The sequence below is a fragment of the Pseudorca crassidens genome, chromosome 7 (assembly GCF_039906515.1).
Source record: "Pseudorca crassidens isolate mPseCra1 chromosome 7, mPseCra1.hap1, whole genome shotgun sequence".
NCBI lineage: Eukaryota > Metazoa > Chordata > Mammalia > Artiodactyla > Delphinidae > Pseudorca > Pseudorca crassidens.
The window spans coordinates 6,300,452-6,319,191 of NC_090302.1; the positions used below are offsets into that span (position 1 = coordinate 6,300,452).

The 18,740-nt window shown below is 50.9% G+C and overlaps 1 protein-coding gene across 1 annotated transcript in view; it reads right to left on the reverse strand.

Annotated features, from left to right (window-relative positions):
• Window positions 1-12,962: 12,962 nt before the first annotated feature.
• Window positions 12,963-18,740, reverse strand: part of GPR107 (G protein-coupled receptor 107) — a 73,931-nt gene continuing 68,153 nt past the window's right edge. Inside the window, exon 18 of the mRNA XM_067742983.1 lies at window positions 12,963-18,264. Within this exon, the coding sequence (XP_067599084.1) occupies window positions 18,168-18,264 (97 nt within the window). The 3' untranslated portion in view covers window positions 12,963-18,167. The remainder of the gene's footprint in view (window positions 18,265-18,740) is intronic.

An 18,740-nucleotide genomic window follows, 5' to 3' on the forward strand; every position in this document is an offset into this window, starting at 1 on the left:
TTTTTTTATACAGCAGAAACTAACACACCATTGTAAAACAATTATACTCTAAAAAAAAAAAAAAAAATGACATCATCTGTGGAAAGGATCCTGAACCAATATTGTGAGGGCTGGTCCTAGGGTCAGGCATGGGGCCTCCTGAGCCTCGGATTCCTCACTTGTAAGTTGGGATCGTGGTGCCCTGGGGAGCCTGCTGCCTCACAGGGCTGCTTATGGGCCTTGACAGTGGGGCTTCTCCATCGCAGAAGGAGCGGATATCCCAGGGAGCAGCTGAGCGAGTGGGTCTGTGAACGAGAAGCAGGTGCAAAACCCATTGGCCTGGGGACACACGCTTCCCTCCTCCGTTCTCTCGGGCGCCTGGGGAAGTGAGAAGGGATCTCTTTGCTCCTGAGTCCATGACCATCACGCCCACCCACCATTAACAGGCAGTGTTCTGGTCCTCAAAGTCTCTCTGCCCGGTGCGCTTGCGAGATGTACCTTCTCTGAACCTCACCTTCCCAAAAAGCCTTTCGCGAGGGTCCCGAGTGAGCTGGAGCTGGACACACACACACACACACACACACTCCTGCTGCCCCAAGCCCCACACAGAAGCAAAGGGGAACGGGCTGTCGGCTAGTGTTCCCCTGTCCTTGCCAACCCCACTAAGGCTTATTCTCTGGGTCTGGGGAAGGGTCAGGGAACCCATGCTTGCCCCTGGCCCAGCTGAAGCGAAAGGGGGATTTATTAGAAGGTCAGGAGGAGCCAAGGGGCAGCCCTGGGGCAGTGCCGGTTCCTCCCTGACATCCCGGCTCCCGGTGGCCCGCAAAAGAGAGACCACAGCCGGCTAACAGCAGCAGAACTGGCAATGTCTGTACGCACAGAACTGCTCAGGGGACTGATGGAACGGCGGAGGACGGGCTGAGGAGGGGCAGGACCCAGGAATCTCTGGAATGTGGAATCTACTGGCAGAGGCAAGGAGACAGTGTCTTCAGGATGAGATGGGCTCTGGCCTCTTCCTCCTTCTCTGCAGCCCTTTGTCCAAAATCCAGTCCCGAGAGAGACTGTGTGATGGGCCACGCCACACTGGGGTCTGGGGACTACACTGGATGGGGGCGGACAGGGCAGCTCGGTGGACAGCTTCCCCAAGGTTGATCCCAGTGGAGGAGTCGGGGGAGTCTCCCTCCAAAGTAAACTGGGTGTTTTTTTCCAGAAGAATGGGCAAGGAATGCTGGGGAGGAATGGGGTGCAGCGGGGCAAAATCTAGTACATGATCCCAGGACCCTGCTTCTTGGGGGCAGTTTCTGCCTTTGCAGACAGCTTCCCCTGCGCCTCCTGCCCCAGCGCGGCCTTACAGTCCCTCCAGGTCACCTGCCCACCAGACCGGCCGGTGAGTCACAAAGCCCAATCCTGGGGAAGAGGATCTGATTGGCTCACATGAGTCAGGTGTTTGCCTGATCCAATCAGCCCTGGCCAACGAGATTAGGTCACACAATGCCAGCTTCAGAGGTCCACCCTCTGGAAACGGGAGCTGGACAGACACCCCGAATACCGATGACCACACAATTTGAAAATCCTCAAAGCTGGGAGCCAGTATTTGAAGGCCCCAAGTCCAACGTGCCCAACTTGCAGACAGGAGAAAGGAAGACAGAGGATTGCTTCTCTCTGAGGGGCGGGTGCTGGACCCCCTCCCTAGGGACCAGTGGGCTCTCCCAGGGTCAAGCTCAGACATGCTCAGGAGTGGGGAAAACGAGCAGCTTTCTTGGAGGCCCAAGCCCTGGAGCCCATGACCACCCTGGGTGAAGGGAGCCGCACACCACCCGCCCCCCAGATCCTCACAGAGATGTCTGTTGGTTTCCAAGCCAGGCCCAGCCCCTCCTCATCCCAGGGAGTGCCAGAACCAGAGTTAGGGGCCAGAATACAGTCTCTTCTGGGCAGATGCAAGGGTTGGTTCCTAGGTTGGTCCCTGACGGCTGCTGGGGCCCAGTCCAGCCCTCCCAGGCTCCCGGGCCCCATATGTCTGTTACCTCTGAGCCAACCCAGCAGCCTCATGAGGGCAGGACTCCATGTGTCTTGTCACTGCCGCCTGGCCAGGGCCCAACCCAGAGTGGCAGCTCAGACAACACCGATGAATATTGGTGGTGACCCTTCAGCCCCTTGACTCCTCTCTGACCATGACGTTAAGTCTGTCTGTCTCCTTGAGGTCAGCCATGCAATGAATACAATAATGTCCAGGCCACTGTCCTGGGCTCCAGGCCCACTAACCTCCCTCTGGTACAGACCTGGACAACTGCTCTCACCCTCTGGACCTCAGTTTCCCCGTCTGTACAATGAGGGGCTTCAAGGTTCTTTCCAGTTGGGACATTGTGTGCTGTAACAGTTCCAAGCTGGGGTTCAGTCTCGAAGCAGTCAGAGCTGACCAGCATTCAGGTGGGACGCCTTGCCTTCTCTTGGAGTCCTTCAGCTTCTCTTGCTTTCAGACTCGAACTTAGTAAAGAGCAAGTCCACAGTAAGAGCAGCAGCTACCACTCTCTGCGTCCTTGCTGTGTGCCAGGCAGTGCGCCAAGTGCTTCCTGAGCACCAGCCCACTGAGCCTTTGCAGGATGCTATGAATTAGGCAGCCAGGCCCAGAGAGGTTGAGGAGCTGGGCCTGGGTCACACAGCTGCTGACCAGCCATAGGGATTCAAGTCAGGCTTGCCTGATCCCCAGCCTGTGAGTTCACTATATGGCGCGAAAGCATCCTGATATCTGAGTACAAAGAGATGTGTGGTCTGCTAAGACCCATCTTCATGTAATCGCTTGGTTTCACAGCTCACCAACGCTGGCAGAAGGCAGGGTATCCACATGATTTGGGGCTACTTACTGCTGCATGGATAAGTCTGCAAAGCCCCTTCCTCCTAGCAGCTCTGGAGAGCCTGAAGGGCTGTACCTGCTCGGCCTCTGGAGTTTTGCGGAGGGAGCCTGACAGCACCCCCTGGGTCCAGCAAACAGCGGACAGCCATCAACTGTGCATCTTTAAAGCCCTCACTGTCGGGACTTCCCTGGTGGTCCAGTGGTTAAGACTCCGAACTCCCAATGCAGGGGGCCCGGGTTCGACCCCCGGTCAGGGAACTAGATCCCACATGCCGCAACTAAAGATCCCACATGCCGCAACGAAGACCCGGTGCAGCCAAATAAATAAATAAATATTAAAAAATAAAATAAAGCCCTCATTCTCAACGGCCGCTGGGCCATCACTAACATACTGATGTGCAGACCTCACACCCACTCCCCCAGCCCAGGGAAATTCACGCTCCCTCACTGACTGCTGGCCAAGGATGCCTGACCCAGGGCTCCATGCCCAGTGTGGGATCCCTGCCCGCCCTACAAAGCCCAACCCACTGCAGGGGACTCAGACGGGGTCTTCGTGTAGATTCTGGGAATAAAGAGGCAGAATGCTGCAAAGCAGGATGTAGGAAAAGCTCCTCTGGTAGGGGAGGGCACAGGGCTGAGAGTTTGGAGGAGGAGTTCTAGAAGTGTCTTTCCTGGACTCCCCAGCCCCCATCTCTCTGCCCCTTCATCTATAAAAGAATGGCCTCTGCTCCTCCTGTGAAATGCTTCTAGAGCTAGCACGGCCACACGCACCCTCTCGCCCCACAACAGGTTAAGTATGGGCTGGGGGCTGGAGAGGGGACATCCTTCCCCTTCTCGCTCCCACTCTGAGAGCCCATCCAGCAGCACACCTGACCCAAGTCCCAGGTCGCTCCCAGGCTGGGGGCGGGAAGGGCAGATAGGACCTGATGGTCTGTGGAACTTGGCCTCTCTCACCTTCCTGCCCAGCCCACCAGTTCCTGCTCCTCGTGGCTCTCTGCCCCACTCCATCTGAAGGACACCTGCCAACAGCAAGCTGACAACAGGGCCCTGCAGGTGACAGAGTGCCCCTCGGGGCCTGGGGCCAGACTGAAAACAACAAACCAGAGGGAGAGACAGGCATAGCTTTTGGCTCCTTCCAAACAGGCTGGTGGCTCAGGGGTGATTTAAGGGCCAGCTTGTCTCCAGGGGTGAGGATGGGCCCTGAGCCTGGAAGGCCGTGGGAGCCAGTGCAGGCTGTGGGGTGGGGGAGGCCCTGTGATGACTTGGCCCCTTATTGCCCGTGTGACCCTAGGTTCTCCCCTGTTCTGCTGCATGGCCAGGTTTCCCGGCAGTTCCCTCCGGAGAAGTAAATACAGCCTTGTTAATAATTCTGTCTGAATCACCCGCCCTCTGGCTGCTCTGTGCTAAGAGTGGTTCATAGGGGCCTGGAGAGACTCATAACGGGGAGGTTAAACACGACTGAAAATCAATGAGGCCACCCTCTAATGGGTTTTATGAGGCCGGAACCAGGAAAAGGCAGAAGCCACAATAGTCGGGGCCACCAATATGCAGGGCGGGCAAAGGAGCCCGCATGCGAATTCCAGAAGGGTTAAACAAGTTTTCTCTCAAAACCAACAAAATCAGCTTTTATCCCGGGCTCAGCCCTGGAAGGCTTGTTGCTTCCAGTCAAAACGCAGAGTGGTGGGTAGGAAGGACTTGCCCCAGGATACAGCACAGCTGGGCTCCAAGTCCTGCACTTGCTGTGTGGCCGTGCGCAGGTCAGTTGCCCCCTGGGACCTCACCTTGGCTGCCTGGTCTATGGAACTGGGCGGGCCCCCTTTCGTGCTCAGTGTTGGGTCTGGGGTCAGGGTTCCTGAAATCCCACCTGGCTGCCTGCCCTCAGGGCATCGGTGATGAATGAATGTCATTAGCAGATTTTCAGGAAGGACACTGTATAAACCATCCCCTCCCTTCCCATGACAGCCCTTCCACCTCTGCTAACTAACCCCTTCTTGTCTCAGAATTCTGCCCCAACATTTTCCAGGGAGCCTTCCAGAACCCTCCAAGGAGACTGCAAAGGTTCCTCAGGGCTTCCTGATCCCTTGTGCATCCCTTCTGTCAGAGCGTCTACCTGCTGGAACACTTCAGAGTAACAGAAAACCTGACCTAAACTGGCTAGAGCATAAAGGGCAATTTGACGCATGTAAATCAGGAGTCCAGCAGTATCTTCAGGCAAGGCTTGATCCCGGCTTATAGGTTATGAGAGGATCTGGGTTTCCTCTCTCCATTTCTGGCTCTGCATCCTCAGTGTTAGGGCCATTCTCAGGAAGGCTCTCCAACTTGCTGCAGGCAGCAGTTTAGGCGTCCCACCTGGTGTACACATCTTGCTGAAAGTGACCCACTTCCTCCCCACCCTCATCCTGCCAACCATCAATGTAGCGGGGTGGGGAGACAAGGGATGTGCTGATCAGTTTCAATCTCTTGAGGTTCAAGCCTAGAGCTAGGAGTATGGGGTCAGTCTCCTCCAAAACACAAGCCTGAGAAATCTGAGGTCCAGTTTGGGATAGAGAAGAAGAGATAAAAGTGCGAGAGGCAGCCAGGCCATGTCCCCCACATCACTCCTTTGTGCTGTAATTACCAGCGTGCTGGATGATCAGGGTGCAGTCTGACCACATCACTTCCCTGTTAAAACTTGCCAGTGCCTTCCCACTGCCTTCATGGTAAAGGCCAGCCTCCTTAGCAGAGGGCCTCCTGACACAGCCCACATCTGCTTTTCTAGTCTCATCCCTCTCTGCTCCCAACTTCCCACTCATGATTCCAGCTCTACTGGATCCGTCCCAACGTGCCAGGATCTCATCACTGGCCTTAGCACATGCCATTCCCCCCACCCAAACACCTTTCCATCGCTGCCTGCTTCATTGAGCTAATCCATACAAAATGGTACTTCCTCCATGAAGCCCTCCTTGACCTACCCAGGGTTGGGTGCACAGGCTCTGTGTTCCCACAGACACCTCTCAGTTTGGATCACTATTTTTTTAACAGCTTTTGTCAGCTATGATTCACATACCATACAATTCACACATGGAAACTGTACATTTAATGGTTTTTAGTATATTCGTAGTGTTGTACAACCATCATCAACATTTTAGAACATTTTCATCAGTTCAAACAAAAAACACCTCTTCTAAAAAAAAAAAGTGGATATATGTATAACTGATTCACTTTGCTGTACACCTGAAACTAACACAACACTGCAAATCAACTAGACTCCAATAAGAATTAAAAACGGCAGCAGCAAAACTCACCCTTTAGCAGTCACCCCTTGCGAGCCCCCTCCCCCGGCCCCTGGCAACCACTAATCTACTTTCAGTCTCTACAGACTTACCTATTCTGGACATATTATATACATGGAATCGTACAATATGCGGCCTTTGTGTTTTCTTTCATTTAGCAAAATGTTGTCAAGTTTCATCCATGTCGTAACATGTACCAGTACTTCATGCTTTTTTTATTGCTGAATAATATTCCTTTGTATATAGATAGACCACTTTTATTTATCCATTCATCAGTGATGGACATTTGGGTTATTTCCAATTTTAGGCTATCAGGAGTAATGTTTCTATGGATATTTGTATCCAAGTTTTTATGTGGACCTGTGTCTTCATTTCTCTTGGCTGTGTACCTAAGAGCGGAATTGCTGAGTCACATGGTAACTCTACACGTCGTCTTTGGAGGAACCGCCAAACTTTTCTAAAGCAGCTGCAGCATTTTATACATTCCCATCAGCAAGTGTGTAAGGATTTCAATTTCTCCACATCTTCAGCAACACTTGTTGTTATATATTTTTTATTATAGCCACCCTAGTAGTGCGAAGTAGTATCTCACTAATTTTGATTCACTTTTCTCTGGATGTTGAGAGTCTTTTCAGGTGCTTGCTGGCCATCTGTCTATCTTCTTTATAGAAATGGCTATTCAGATGCCAAGACCATTTCAATGGGGTAAGGACAGTCTTATCAACTAACGGTACTGGGAAAACTGGGTATCCACACGCAAGAGAATGAAGCTGGACCCTCATCCTTACGCTATACACAAAAATGAACTCAAAATGGATCAAACTAAACCTAAGACCTAAAAACTCTTAGAAAAAAAAATAAAAGCTTCATGGCATTGGATTTGGCAGTGATTTCTTGGCAACAACAAAATAAATAAATTGGACTTAATCAAAATTTTTAAATTTTGTGCAGCAAAGGACACTATCAAGAGTGAAAATTCATTTGTTATAAAGCAGAAACTAACACACCATTGTAAAGCAATTATACCCCAATAAAGATGTTAAAAAAAAAAAGACAAAAATAGGGCTAATTCCTTGGTTCTGGAGCCAAAGAAGAAGAGATAAATCCAAGAGGAACTGGTGAAAGCCATACTCCCATCACATAGTCCCATGTGTGTTCTAGTATCATAACCTTTGTTACTGTGTATGTAATCACCAGTTTACTTGTCAGTCTCCTAGATTGTCAGCAACTTCAGAGCAGGGACCACACTTTATTATCATTATTATTCCCGTGCCTGACATAGTGGCTAATATTTACTAGGTATTTAATAAATGTTTGCTGAATAAAAAAAAAAAGAGTGAAAATTCAACCCACAGAATGGGAGAAAACACTGCAAACCATATATCTGATAAAAGATTAGTATCCAGGGTATATAAAGAATGCCTACAACTCAACAACAAAAAAACCCAATTCAAAAATGGGCAAAGAGAACTTTGAGGACACAACGCTAAGTGAAATAGGCCAGTCACAATAGACAAGTACTGTGTGATTCCATTTATACGAGGTGTCTAGAGTAGTCAGATTCATAGACAAAGTAGAATGGGGGCGGTGCCAGGGATTTGTGGGGTAGGGGAGAATAAGGAGTTGTGGTTTAGTGGGTGTAGAGTTTCAGTTTTGCAAGATGGAAAGAGTTCTGGAGATTGGTTGCAGAACAATGTGAATGTATTTAACGCGACTGAACCGTACACTTAAAAATGGTTAAGATGATAAATTTATGTATATTTTACCATAATTAAAACTAAACTAAAACTAAAATGAGCTAAGGACTTGAATGGACATTTCTCTGAAGAAGATAAACAAATGGCCAAGAAGCACAGAAAAGATGCTCAACATCACTATTCATGAGGGACATGGAAATCAAGACCACAATGAGATACCAAATCACAGCCACTATGATGGCTATGATAAAACCAAAATAACCTACAAAATAACAAGTGTTGGCAAAGAACACCTGTGGAGAAACTAGAATCCTGTGCACTGCTAGTGGGAATGTAAAATGGTACACCTGCTGTGGAAAATGGTACGGCAGTTCCTCCAAAATTTAAATACAAAACTACCATATGATCCAGCAATCCACTTCTGGGTATGTACTCAAAAGAGTTGAAAACAGAGACTTGAATAGATATTTGTACACCCACGTTCACAGCAGCACTACTCACAATAACCAAAAAGTGGAAGCAATCCAAGTATTCATCAATGGATGAATGGATAAACAAAATATGGTATGTCTATATATACATGAAATGGAATATTGTTCAGCCATAAAAAGGAATGAAATTCTGATACATATCACAGATGAACCTTGAAATTATTATGCTAAGTGAAACACCTATTCAGATCCTTTGCCCATTTAAAAAATGGGTTATCTTTTTATTGAGTTGTAAGAGTTCTTCATATATCCTGGAGAGAAGACCATTCTCGGATATACAGTTTGCAAGTATTTGGGTTGTCTTTTCACTTTCCTGATGATGTCCTTTGAAGCACGAAACTTTTAATTTTCATCAACTCCAGTTTATCTTTTTTCTTTATTGCTTGTCTTTGGTGTCTTATCTAAGAAACCACTGCCTAATAATACAAGGTCACAAAGATTTACTCCTGTGTTTTCTTCTAAGAGTTTTATAGCTTTAAGTGTATGGTTCATTTTGAGGTAGTTTTGGTATATGGTGTGAGGTAGGGCTACAAACTTACTTTTTGCATGTGGATGTCCAGTTGTCCTTAGCAGCATTGGTTGGGAAAAAAAATTCTTTCCAGATTGAACGGTTTTGGAACACTTGCCGAAAATCAACTGACCACAGATATATGGGTTTATTTCAGGACTTTCTATTTTATCTCATTGAGCTCTACATTTATACTTCTATCACTACCACATTCTCTCGATCACTACAGTTTTTTAATAAGTTCTGAAACTGAGAAGGGGAATCCATCAGCTTTGTCCCTCTTTTTCAAGACTGTTCTGGCTACTCCGGATCCCCTGCATTTGCATATGAATTTTAAGATCAGCTTGTGAATTTCTGCAAAGAAACCAGCTGGGATTTGGGTAGGGATCACACTGAATTTGGAGATCGATTTGGGGAGTATTGTCATCTTTAACAATATTGTTTCCTGATCCATGAATATGAGATGGCTATTTATTTAGATCGTCTTTCTTTCAGTGTTTTTGTTTTCAGAATATTAATTTTACACTTCTTCTGTTAAATGTTTTATTCTTTTTGATGCTATTGTAAATGGAAATGCTTTAATTTCATTTTTTGGACTGTTCGTTGCAAGTACATAGAAATAGTTGATTTCTGTATATTGACCATGCATCCTCCTTGCTTGCTTTTGCACCTCTATGCTTAACACAGCAGGCAGGCACTCGGCCAAGGCATGGCAAAGGCTGGGAGTGGGGCAAGACTGGAGGTCAGGCCACCAGCTGCAAGGCAGCAGCTGATGTTGTAATCCGGGTTATGGGTGAGTGTGGCTGGCCTGGCTAGTGGCAGTGGGGAGAGAGAAGTGGGTAGGCTTGAGCCACAGGACTGGGATGGGGTGAGGGAAAGGGAGTGTCAAGGATAAGGCCCAAGTTTTTGGCCTGGATCACATTTACTAGGATTGGGGAGGGGACGTGGTCATTTCATTCTGAGAGTGTAGCTTTGAAGTGCCTTTAAAACAGTCCAGGGACTTCCCTGGCGGGCCAGTGGTTAAGACTCCATGCTTCCACTGCAGGGGGCACAGGTTCGATCCCTGGTCAGGGAATTAAGATCCCGCATGCCACGCGGCACGGCCAAAAAAACAAAAACCAAACAGTCCAGGAGGCAGCTGGATAAACCGTAAGTAGCTCAGGACAGTTCTAGGCTGGGAATACGATCCTGGGTGTCAGAGAGCAGAAGAGAGCTGGGGCAGTGCCGAGGAGCCCAACACCGAAGGGCTGGGCGCAGGAAGCCGACTGTGGCCAAGCAGCTGGAGAGAGAAGGAAAACTACCAGAAGTCTAACCTGGCTGGCGTGGAATTCCGAGGAGGGAGGCAGTGGGTGCAAGGTGATGTGGCCAAGGGTGAAAGGGGAGGGGTCCCACTGTGCCACAGGCTGCTACAGTCACGGCAGGTAATAACCAAGCCCCAGAGGCTGCAGGAGACTTTGGCCGGTGGAACCCGACCGCAGTGAGTTGGGGGTACTGGAGGGGAAAGAGGCAGACCAGAGAAGTTCGCCCTGTAAGTGGGGGGCAGGGGCTGCAGCTTGGCCTAGGGAGATTTGTTTTTTTTAATGGGAAGAAAACTTGACCAAGCAGTACTGCTGATGCGAAGGGGCCAGTTAAAATGGAAAGGGTGGGAGGAAGCAGGGGCAGCAGTCATGCGCTCAACCCTCCCCCACGCACCCCCCCTCATTGCTCTCCCATCACGCGGTGGAAACCAGGCTCGCATCATTTTGCGCTGTGGTCCTGCAAACACTAGTGCGTTGAGGAGTGCAGCCCTCGGTGAGGCTTGCAGCCTAGAGCCCGGGCCCTGAATGAGACGCGTGCTGAGTGCATAAACAAGACTTAAGCTCGGTTGGTTCTGCAGATGTTTCCATGAGCAGATTCCTTGTTTTTTATGAAAGTCAGCAACCCTGGCAAACTGGGAAGGAGCAGTGCAGGGTGCAGCTCCTGCAAGGGGCACACTGACCCCCTAAAATCCAGCCCCCAAACCGCTGAGGCAGCTTCTCCCCACGTGGTGGGGCCAGGCCAGCTCTAGGGCTGGATGGATGCTCGGAAACGCCTGTTGTGCACGCAGCTCGGGCGCAGGTCTGCGGGAAGAAAGTCCAGCACTTTCTCACCCCACTTACCAGCCTCACTGTCGAGTAGCCTGAGGGACCGCGCAGCTCTCAACCTGCCGACCTGACAGATCCCTGGGGAAGGGCAGGGCGCCCGAAGGCGGCTGCCACAGGGAAGGAGCCCACGTGGGCGTCGGGAGGACTCCACAGGGTCCCAAGGGCCGTCGGCCGCTCTCAGCAGGTAGATCTGGGTCAGCTGTCTGCTGCCCACTTGGTCTGGTCTTCCGGCTCATTAGAGAAACCAGAAGGCGAGTGAGCTGTGGTCGGACCCACTGGCACAGGCCTTCCTGACCCTGAGCGGCACTGGAGGTGCAGGGTCCTCGGCCCGCGAAGTTCACAGGTTGTCAGCCCGGACGGCTGCATTTCTAACGGGGGAGGAGGAAGCCAAGGCTGATGGAGGGGAGCAGCTCAGCTGGCCCGCTGGCACCCCTCACCGGATTACCACTGCAACCCTGCCAGGCAGGCCCAGAGTCAGGACGCCGTCTCGCTGCTGTGTGACCAGCAGGAGTCTGCACGGGTGGGTGCTCAACGCACCCCCTGAATGACTGGGGCAAGTCTCAAGAAGGGAGCTGGGTTACACCAGCGGTTCTCAAGGTGTGACCTGGGACCAGCCGAGGTGGCATCACCTGGGAGCTTGTTAGCAATGCAACGTCTCAGGCCCCGCAAGAGACCTATTGAATCAGAAGCCCTGGGCCCTCCAGGGACTCTGATGCTTGCTCCAGTTTGTGAAGTACTGGATTAGACGGTCCCCAGGTCCTTCCCACACCTTTCCTCAGCTGTCCCCTTCCTGGGTGGCCTCAGCATCTCTCACCCTTGAGAGTCTCACCCGATTCCTGGGCTCTACTCTTGGAATGCCCTGTCCCCGCTCCTGAGGCTTCTCTCCATGGACACCCTGGGTAACCCAAGGCCTCTGCAGAGTCAGGAAGGAGCTGCGGGTGAGGCATGGCCGGTAACTGGAAAGCCCAGGGGAAACGACATGGACTCTGAGGCCCTTCATTCCGAGCTTCTGGGATGCTGTGAACTGAGGATCATTCTAACGTTACTGTAAACACAGCAACAGTACCCGATAGAGCTCCAGGCCAGGCCCCTAACTTAATCCTCATCACCACACCAAGGCTGGAGTCAGGAGACCTGGGTTCTCACCTCAGCTCTGATACCTACTGGCTGGGGGAGGGGGGGCACAATCCTCTCTACGCCCCCATTTTTTGCAGCTTTAAAGCCAGGGCTTTGGATGGACAAATCACAGACAGTCTCCTGAGTGGAAGAAGCCATACAAGGAAGTGTGATTCCACTCACGTGAAGTTCTAGAATAAACTAACCTACAGCGTAGAAATCAGAGCAGCGGCTGTGGTAGTTCTGGACAGGGGGTGGTTTTGACTGAGAAGGGGCACAGGGGACTTTATGGGGTGATGGAAATGTTCCATCTCACTTATTGCAGAGGCTTCAGAACTGTATATACACTTGTCAAAACTCATCCAACTACACGCTTAAAGGGTAAATTTTACTGTATGTGAGTTACACCTCAATTTAAAACATTCCTAGTAAAATAAGGGGTTTGGGATTGGAGGACTTCCAAAAATGCTTTGAGTCTGAAATCTTGGATTTCTCTGATTCTGATGTGGGAACACCAGCAGGGTTATCTGATGACCAACATCGTAAGAGGGTGAACCCGAGCCTGTCACAGGGTAGGCTTTACCCCAAGTCTCTGCCGTCATCTCCCCTCAAATGGCAGCAGTGCCCAGGCCCTGACTCAGAGAGCAACCCCTGTCCCCAGTGGAGGCAGGACACCAGTCAACTACAACTGATCTTCAGTTTGTTCCAAAACAAAGCCTCTGGAGTTGAAGTCACGTCTGAGTTTCAATGGCAGCTGAGACACAGGGAGCTTCTCTAGTAGGTGTCACTCTTGCCAGTGGGAGCGAGTGGGAGGCAATTAACTAATTTAATGAACAAAAATCACAAAGGAAAGAATTATAAGGGGGGAGGGGGGCGGAGAGACAGCAGGCAGCAGTTGGCAACGCCCTCGGATTACAAACATACGTTCCTGTCACAGAATCTTTATTTTACATGTTTGCATCACAGCAGGAGAACCCGTCCCCTACATCACCCGGATCGGAACCTCCACCCGGCAGATGTTCACATAAACACTCTTCAGTGACCATCAGTGTTTAAAAAAAAAGTACTGAAAACTCCTGCTGCATCCCAGTCTAACCTGGAAAGCAAAGAATATTTACAAAAAAAAAAAAAAAAAGACTTCCATTGGGCTTTCCTGGTGGCACAGCGGTTGAGAGTCCGCCTGCCGATGCAGGGGACACGGGTTCGTGCCCCAGTCCGGGAAGATCCCACATGCCGCGGAGCGGCTGGGCCCGTGAGCCATGGCCGCTGAGCCTGCGCATCCGGAGCCTGTGCTCCGCAACGGGAGAGGTCGCGACAGTGAGAGGCCCACGTACCGCAAGAAAAAAAAAAAAAAAAAGAATATTTACAGACATTTTCTCCCCCAAATGAAACTTATTTCTGGATTGGATGTGTCTGAGTTCTTCTGAGGTCACATGACTAGGCAAATCCAATTTACCATCCGCAAAGGCTGCTTAAGGCATCAAGAAGCCCCCTTGTGTGGACAGGATTTTTGGACCCTTTTGTAATAAGTGTCTTAAACACTAAGAAGGCTGACTGCCTGGCCCCCTGACTGGTTTGGCTGCCCACCCCGAAGTCTCAAACCCCGCCCCAAGATAAGCTTGCTGTCTGGGGGCGAGCTATCTCTTCTGTCTCACCTTGACCTTTACTGACTTTATCCGCACTCCTTCCCAAACGGCCCGCCTGCAGACTTCCTGCCAGTAGGTCCCAAAGGTCCTTGACACAACACAACCAAATCCTTGCTCCTGCACCTCCCCGCCCCGCCCCACCGAGTGCTTTCTGCACACAGTCTCTCGGAGGATGTGCGTGTCCATGTCCTAGCAACGAGCCACTGAAAAACATTATATTTCAAGCATAAGCCGTGCAGAGAGGGCAGATGCATCGCCAGGCGACAGAAGGGCCCTGGGGGGAATGTCCGGCTTGCCAATCAGTAACTACATTCCAGGTCGTAGTGACAAGTATTAGCATCAACTCAGGTGGAGCTCTTGTACGACCTCCTGCCAGAAACACCCTAGAGAAAACTGGAGTAAAGGGCAGATCTTCTAGAACGTCTGGTATGGTTTTTGATACACCAAGAGGTATCAAGTTAAAGTCTAACTTAACTTCTTCCGTGGGGAATTCTCTTCCGTGGGGAAGAGAAAAGAAAGCAGCAGGCCACAGGCGTCCTGGGCTCAGCGTGTTGGGAATTTGCTGAAGGTCAGGCGTGGGTCAGGGGAGCAAGGGTGAGGTGTGGAGTGCAGAGCAGGAGGAGGAGGGGGCGAGGATCCGTGTCCTCTGAACGAGCTGCTCGGCAGCAGGAAGCACCAACAGTCCCACTGCTCTACGGGGTGTACAGAGCAGGGCCAATAACCCATCAGACTGTCTCGGTCCTAGAAGCCTCCCTCGAAGGAAATGCTCCAGGATGGCAGAGATGGCCAGAGCCACTCACAATTAAAACTGGCATCTTTGACACTGTTCCTTGGTCGGTACAGACTAAAATAAGACATACATCTCCGTGCAGGGGCAGAAGATCATATACGGTCCAAAGCAGTAATATGTGCTCTTGGGATAATATTCTTAGCTTGGAAAATACATCCTTCACACAGCTGCTGGGAGAAAATGCTGCAATGCACCACAGGCTTCAGCCCGTATTCCCAGACTGAGCCCATGTGGAACTGATGGGCGAGGGCCAAGGCGAGGAAAGAGAAGGAGATGGGGGGGGAGGGGGAAGGAGGGGGGGAGGAGGGGAGGAAGGGGGGAAGAGGGAGGGGGGAGGAGAGCATCCTGTGGCGAGATCACAATGAGGGAGGGGACGCCTTGCCGAGGCAGTCCCGTGGAGTGCACTTATGAAGAGACTGGTGCCGCCTTGGCTGGCTGGACATGTCCAGGGGAAAAAAAAGCTGGAAATTTTACTCTAAAGTGGTTTCTTGAAAGAAAACTGAACAGACTCAGGCTATGATCTGAGAAACCATCTTTTACACCAAAGCAAGCTTCTCTTTACAAGAGGAGCCAGCAGGAGTATTCAGCGGAGGCACTGCTGCTAAAACGTTAAAGTATTGCGGGACCAAGAAACAGGCTGATGGAGTCTTTCGCCACTGTTAAGAGCCAGGATTAAGAGATCAGTGATTGTTCTTGTGGTCCAAGAAGTAATTTTCTAGCAAAACACACACACTCTATCAAAGGAAAACAGATCCTTTACTTGCTAAAGTTTCACAGCCAGCGGCACCTCCAGTCCACGGCCGGATTCTCAGAGGAAGTACGTATATTTCGCGTAGGCAGAAACGGGGAGCAGCACAAAGCGAAGCTATAAATACCACCGATCGTTCTATGATGTGCACCGATCCTTTCTGCCCAATCCCTGAAATACTGAGAGGGCTTAACCATTCAAACACTGCATCACCGTGAGCCCAAGGGGACTGTGAAAATCAGGCTGCAGGAAGCGGGCTGTCAGCTGGGGAAGCACCTTGGCTTTAGCCCCCAGTCAGTCATCTTTACGCAAGAGTAGAGCTGAATGCTGCTTACTGCCATCAAGTCATAGAGAAAGAGAACAGGATGAAGAGCTTAAATAATTTTGGAAAAACTTGAACCACCACCTATTTTCCCAATCTTGGGCTGGGGGTTTGATTTCTCTTGATCAGCGGCCTGCCTTTAAACCTTCTGCCAGTTAAAATATAGGACGTGGGCAGACGACCCGTTTGCTAGGAAGCCTGCGGCCTGCCTTTATTTCTAATCCACTAACTTATCTCATCTGTACCTTCCGGTTCCAGAAGGGTCAGCACTGTAAAACTGCAGCCTCTCAGCCATTCTGCGAGCCTAGAGGTGCCGCGTGGGATTTGAAGACCACCCGGTACCACAGAGAAGCCCAGCCCTCTGGCTCATGCCCTCCTGTGACCGCTGGGGCCCGGGGACCTCAGAGCAGGAAGGCTGAGCAGGGGCCGGTGCCAGCCCACATGCACACCCTCATCTTCATTTACTCGCTTCCCCGCTTCCAGCACATGAAGTGAGGACACCTCTGTGGAGACCCTTGTGCGTGTGTGTGCGTGTGTGTGTGTGTGTGTGTGTGTGTGTGTGTGTGTGTGTTTCCTCAAACCTTTGGTTCTTGCCAAGAGGTCTACGGCCTAGTCGAGAACATCTGCTTGCAGGACAAACAGCAAACACGTCCCTCGGAGGGAAGCACCAAAGGAAGTTTCGGCCACAGTATGCGACACATCTCTTAATCACTGGGATGGTGTTCACGTCAGGAAAACAAAGTCTGAAAAATACTCCCGTCCTCCCTGCCACTTCCTTCTCCTGTCACACAGCTCCCAGATTACTTAAAAGACAAAAAAAGGCCCTTAGATGAATACTTGGGGCCTATTTCCTCGCTCCTGAAGATGGGAAGACACATGAACCCTTCCCTAAAACATCTGCGGAGAGGTGGGCAGCAGCAGCCTTGGAAGACGCTGGTCTTCCTCCTCACTCAGCCAGGACCGAGCCCCTGTGGAGGTGGCACTGGGCAGAGCACAGAGGGCTCATCGAAGCGCATGGAAAGGACACCTGCTTCCTCACTGGTCATTTAGGAAGTGACAATGGTACAGGAGAGGGAAAATAACTGTTTTCTGAGTAAAGACACTTCAGGTTCCCAAACCGGGCATACTGAGCGGCACCCCTAAATCTTGTGGCTTCTGATCGACCCTTCCAAGTCAGAGGTAAGAGAATAACCACCGGCCACCGTCACCATCCAGCACCCAGGAGGCAGGCCAGGAGGTCGGGGGGGGGGGGCTCGGGCTCCTGACGCGCGTGGGCACTGGGAGCTACCCCGCCCGGCTGGGACCCCACGCTCCAGGGAGCTTGCCTGATGCAGTGTTTCAGTCCCCATCTCAGGCTCCGGCAGCCAAAGCCTTAGTAGGAAATGAGCAGAAAGCCCTGCTATGCCCTCCGTCACAGGGAACCTTCTGAGCTTGTCCCAATACTCGGATGACTTGGCTACGAGCTGCAGTACTGCTCACCTCAGGCAATCTATCCGTGTTCCTCTCCAAGCTCTGAAAGTTTGGAAGGGAACCTCACTGAGCTTCTGTGAAAGATCTCATCATCCCCACACCCCAGAGTAAACCTGCTAATCACCCTCACCTTCTTCGCATACTTACTCTTGGAATACAGGGACAAGGTCTGCTGCATTCCTCCCTTTAGAAGTCCTACCTGGCTACAGGGAAAGCTTTGTCATGATGACGACGTGCCTTAAGGATCTGCTTCGACATGATCCTTTCTGCCCCCAGCTGCTCCTTAAGGACAAGTCCTTCCCATTTCCCCGTATTCTGATCACACAAAATAGATGCAGCTGCGAGAAGAGAGGGAAGAGAGGGCCGCCAGAGATGGTGCTGCTCTGCGCCGTCGGGGGGACCAGACGTTCAGGGAAATCCTACAGGAGGCGGCTTTTCGAGCTTAAAAACACACTTCGTCCATCCATTAGGTAACACAGAACACACTTCAGTCAAGAGAACCATTTGCCACCACCAGGGCCTTGACTCTGACACCGTAGCCCTCGGACGACTGTCGCTCCTGGTCACTTTCAGAATCCGGGATGAAGGTCTGGGGCGACATTCAGGGTCGGAAATCCTGGGGCACTCTCTTAATACTAAATTGGGTTTTGACTTTGCTTTCTAAAATAACCTGATCTCACTCGTTTTTTGTCCCCAAGACGCAGCGATGCTCACCTCTCCCTTCTTTGTGAGCCCCCGTGCCCCACTCGACATCTGCTCGTTTCCTAAAGCCCCTTCCCGTGCCCTGAACGGCTGCAGACACACCACCACCTACCATGCCCCATCCATCAACACTCCGCTGCTACACACTGGGTCACACTGCACCTACCTGAAGAGTTCCCAATTTAAAATATAGAGATTAAAAACAAGGTCTTCCTTTTACCCTCCTCCTCTCACACCCCCTACCCAGCACTCCCACCTGAAGGAGAATTCTAGCTGCCTATCACCAGCCACAGATCCGGCTCCAGAAAAGAGTGAAAAGTTAGGCTTCCGTGGCAACTGCTCCCAGCCACGTGCTCTGCGGTGTCACCGTCGGGAGGGCCGACCTCTCTCGCCGACCAACAGGACTACGAATAAACCGTTTCCTTTGACAGTGCCGCCTCGGAGCTCCTCCATCACGCGCTGCCTTCCCACTCACCCTGCGGCTCCACCGAGCCGTTGGTCACCTTCTTGACTTTCTTCATATTCTCCATCACCCCTGACGTGGTCACTCTGAATGAGGGAAAAAACGAGGAAAACCTCAGTCTTAAAGTAAAAGGCCGTCTTCACCACAGCACAGTGGCAGCCAGGGGTAAAGGGTGTTGGCTCTGGAATCAGACACACGTGGGTTCAAATCCTGACCCGCCCTTTACTAGCTGTGTAAGCTTGCCCAAGTCACGTGACCTCCCTGTGCTGCAGGAGAAACACAGTCCCCACTTTCCAAAACTGTCGTGAGGGAGAAACGAGATTCTCTGTCCTGCCCAGTCACTACATACCAGCTGTTATCACAACCAGCATTCATCTCTTTCTTTTTGTCACAAATTTTTATGTTACGTATATACACTAGTCACAATTATGACACCAGTATCTGTATCATAATTAACATTCTGAAAAAAAGCTAATCAGCTGTAGATGTTTACACTAACCAGCCACAGTGGATCATTTCTGAGTCCTGGGACAGAACCACAGGTTTAGAGGAACTTTCTGGG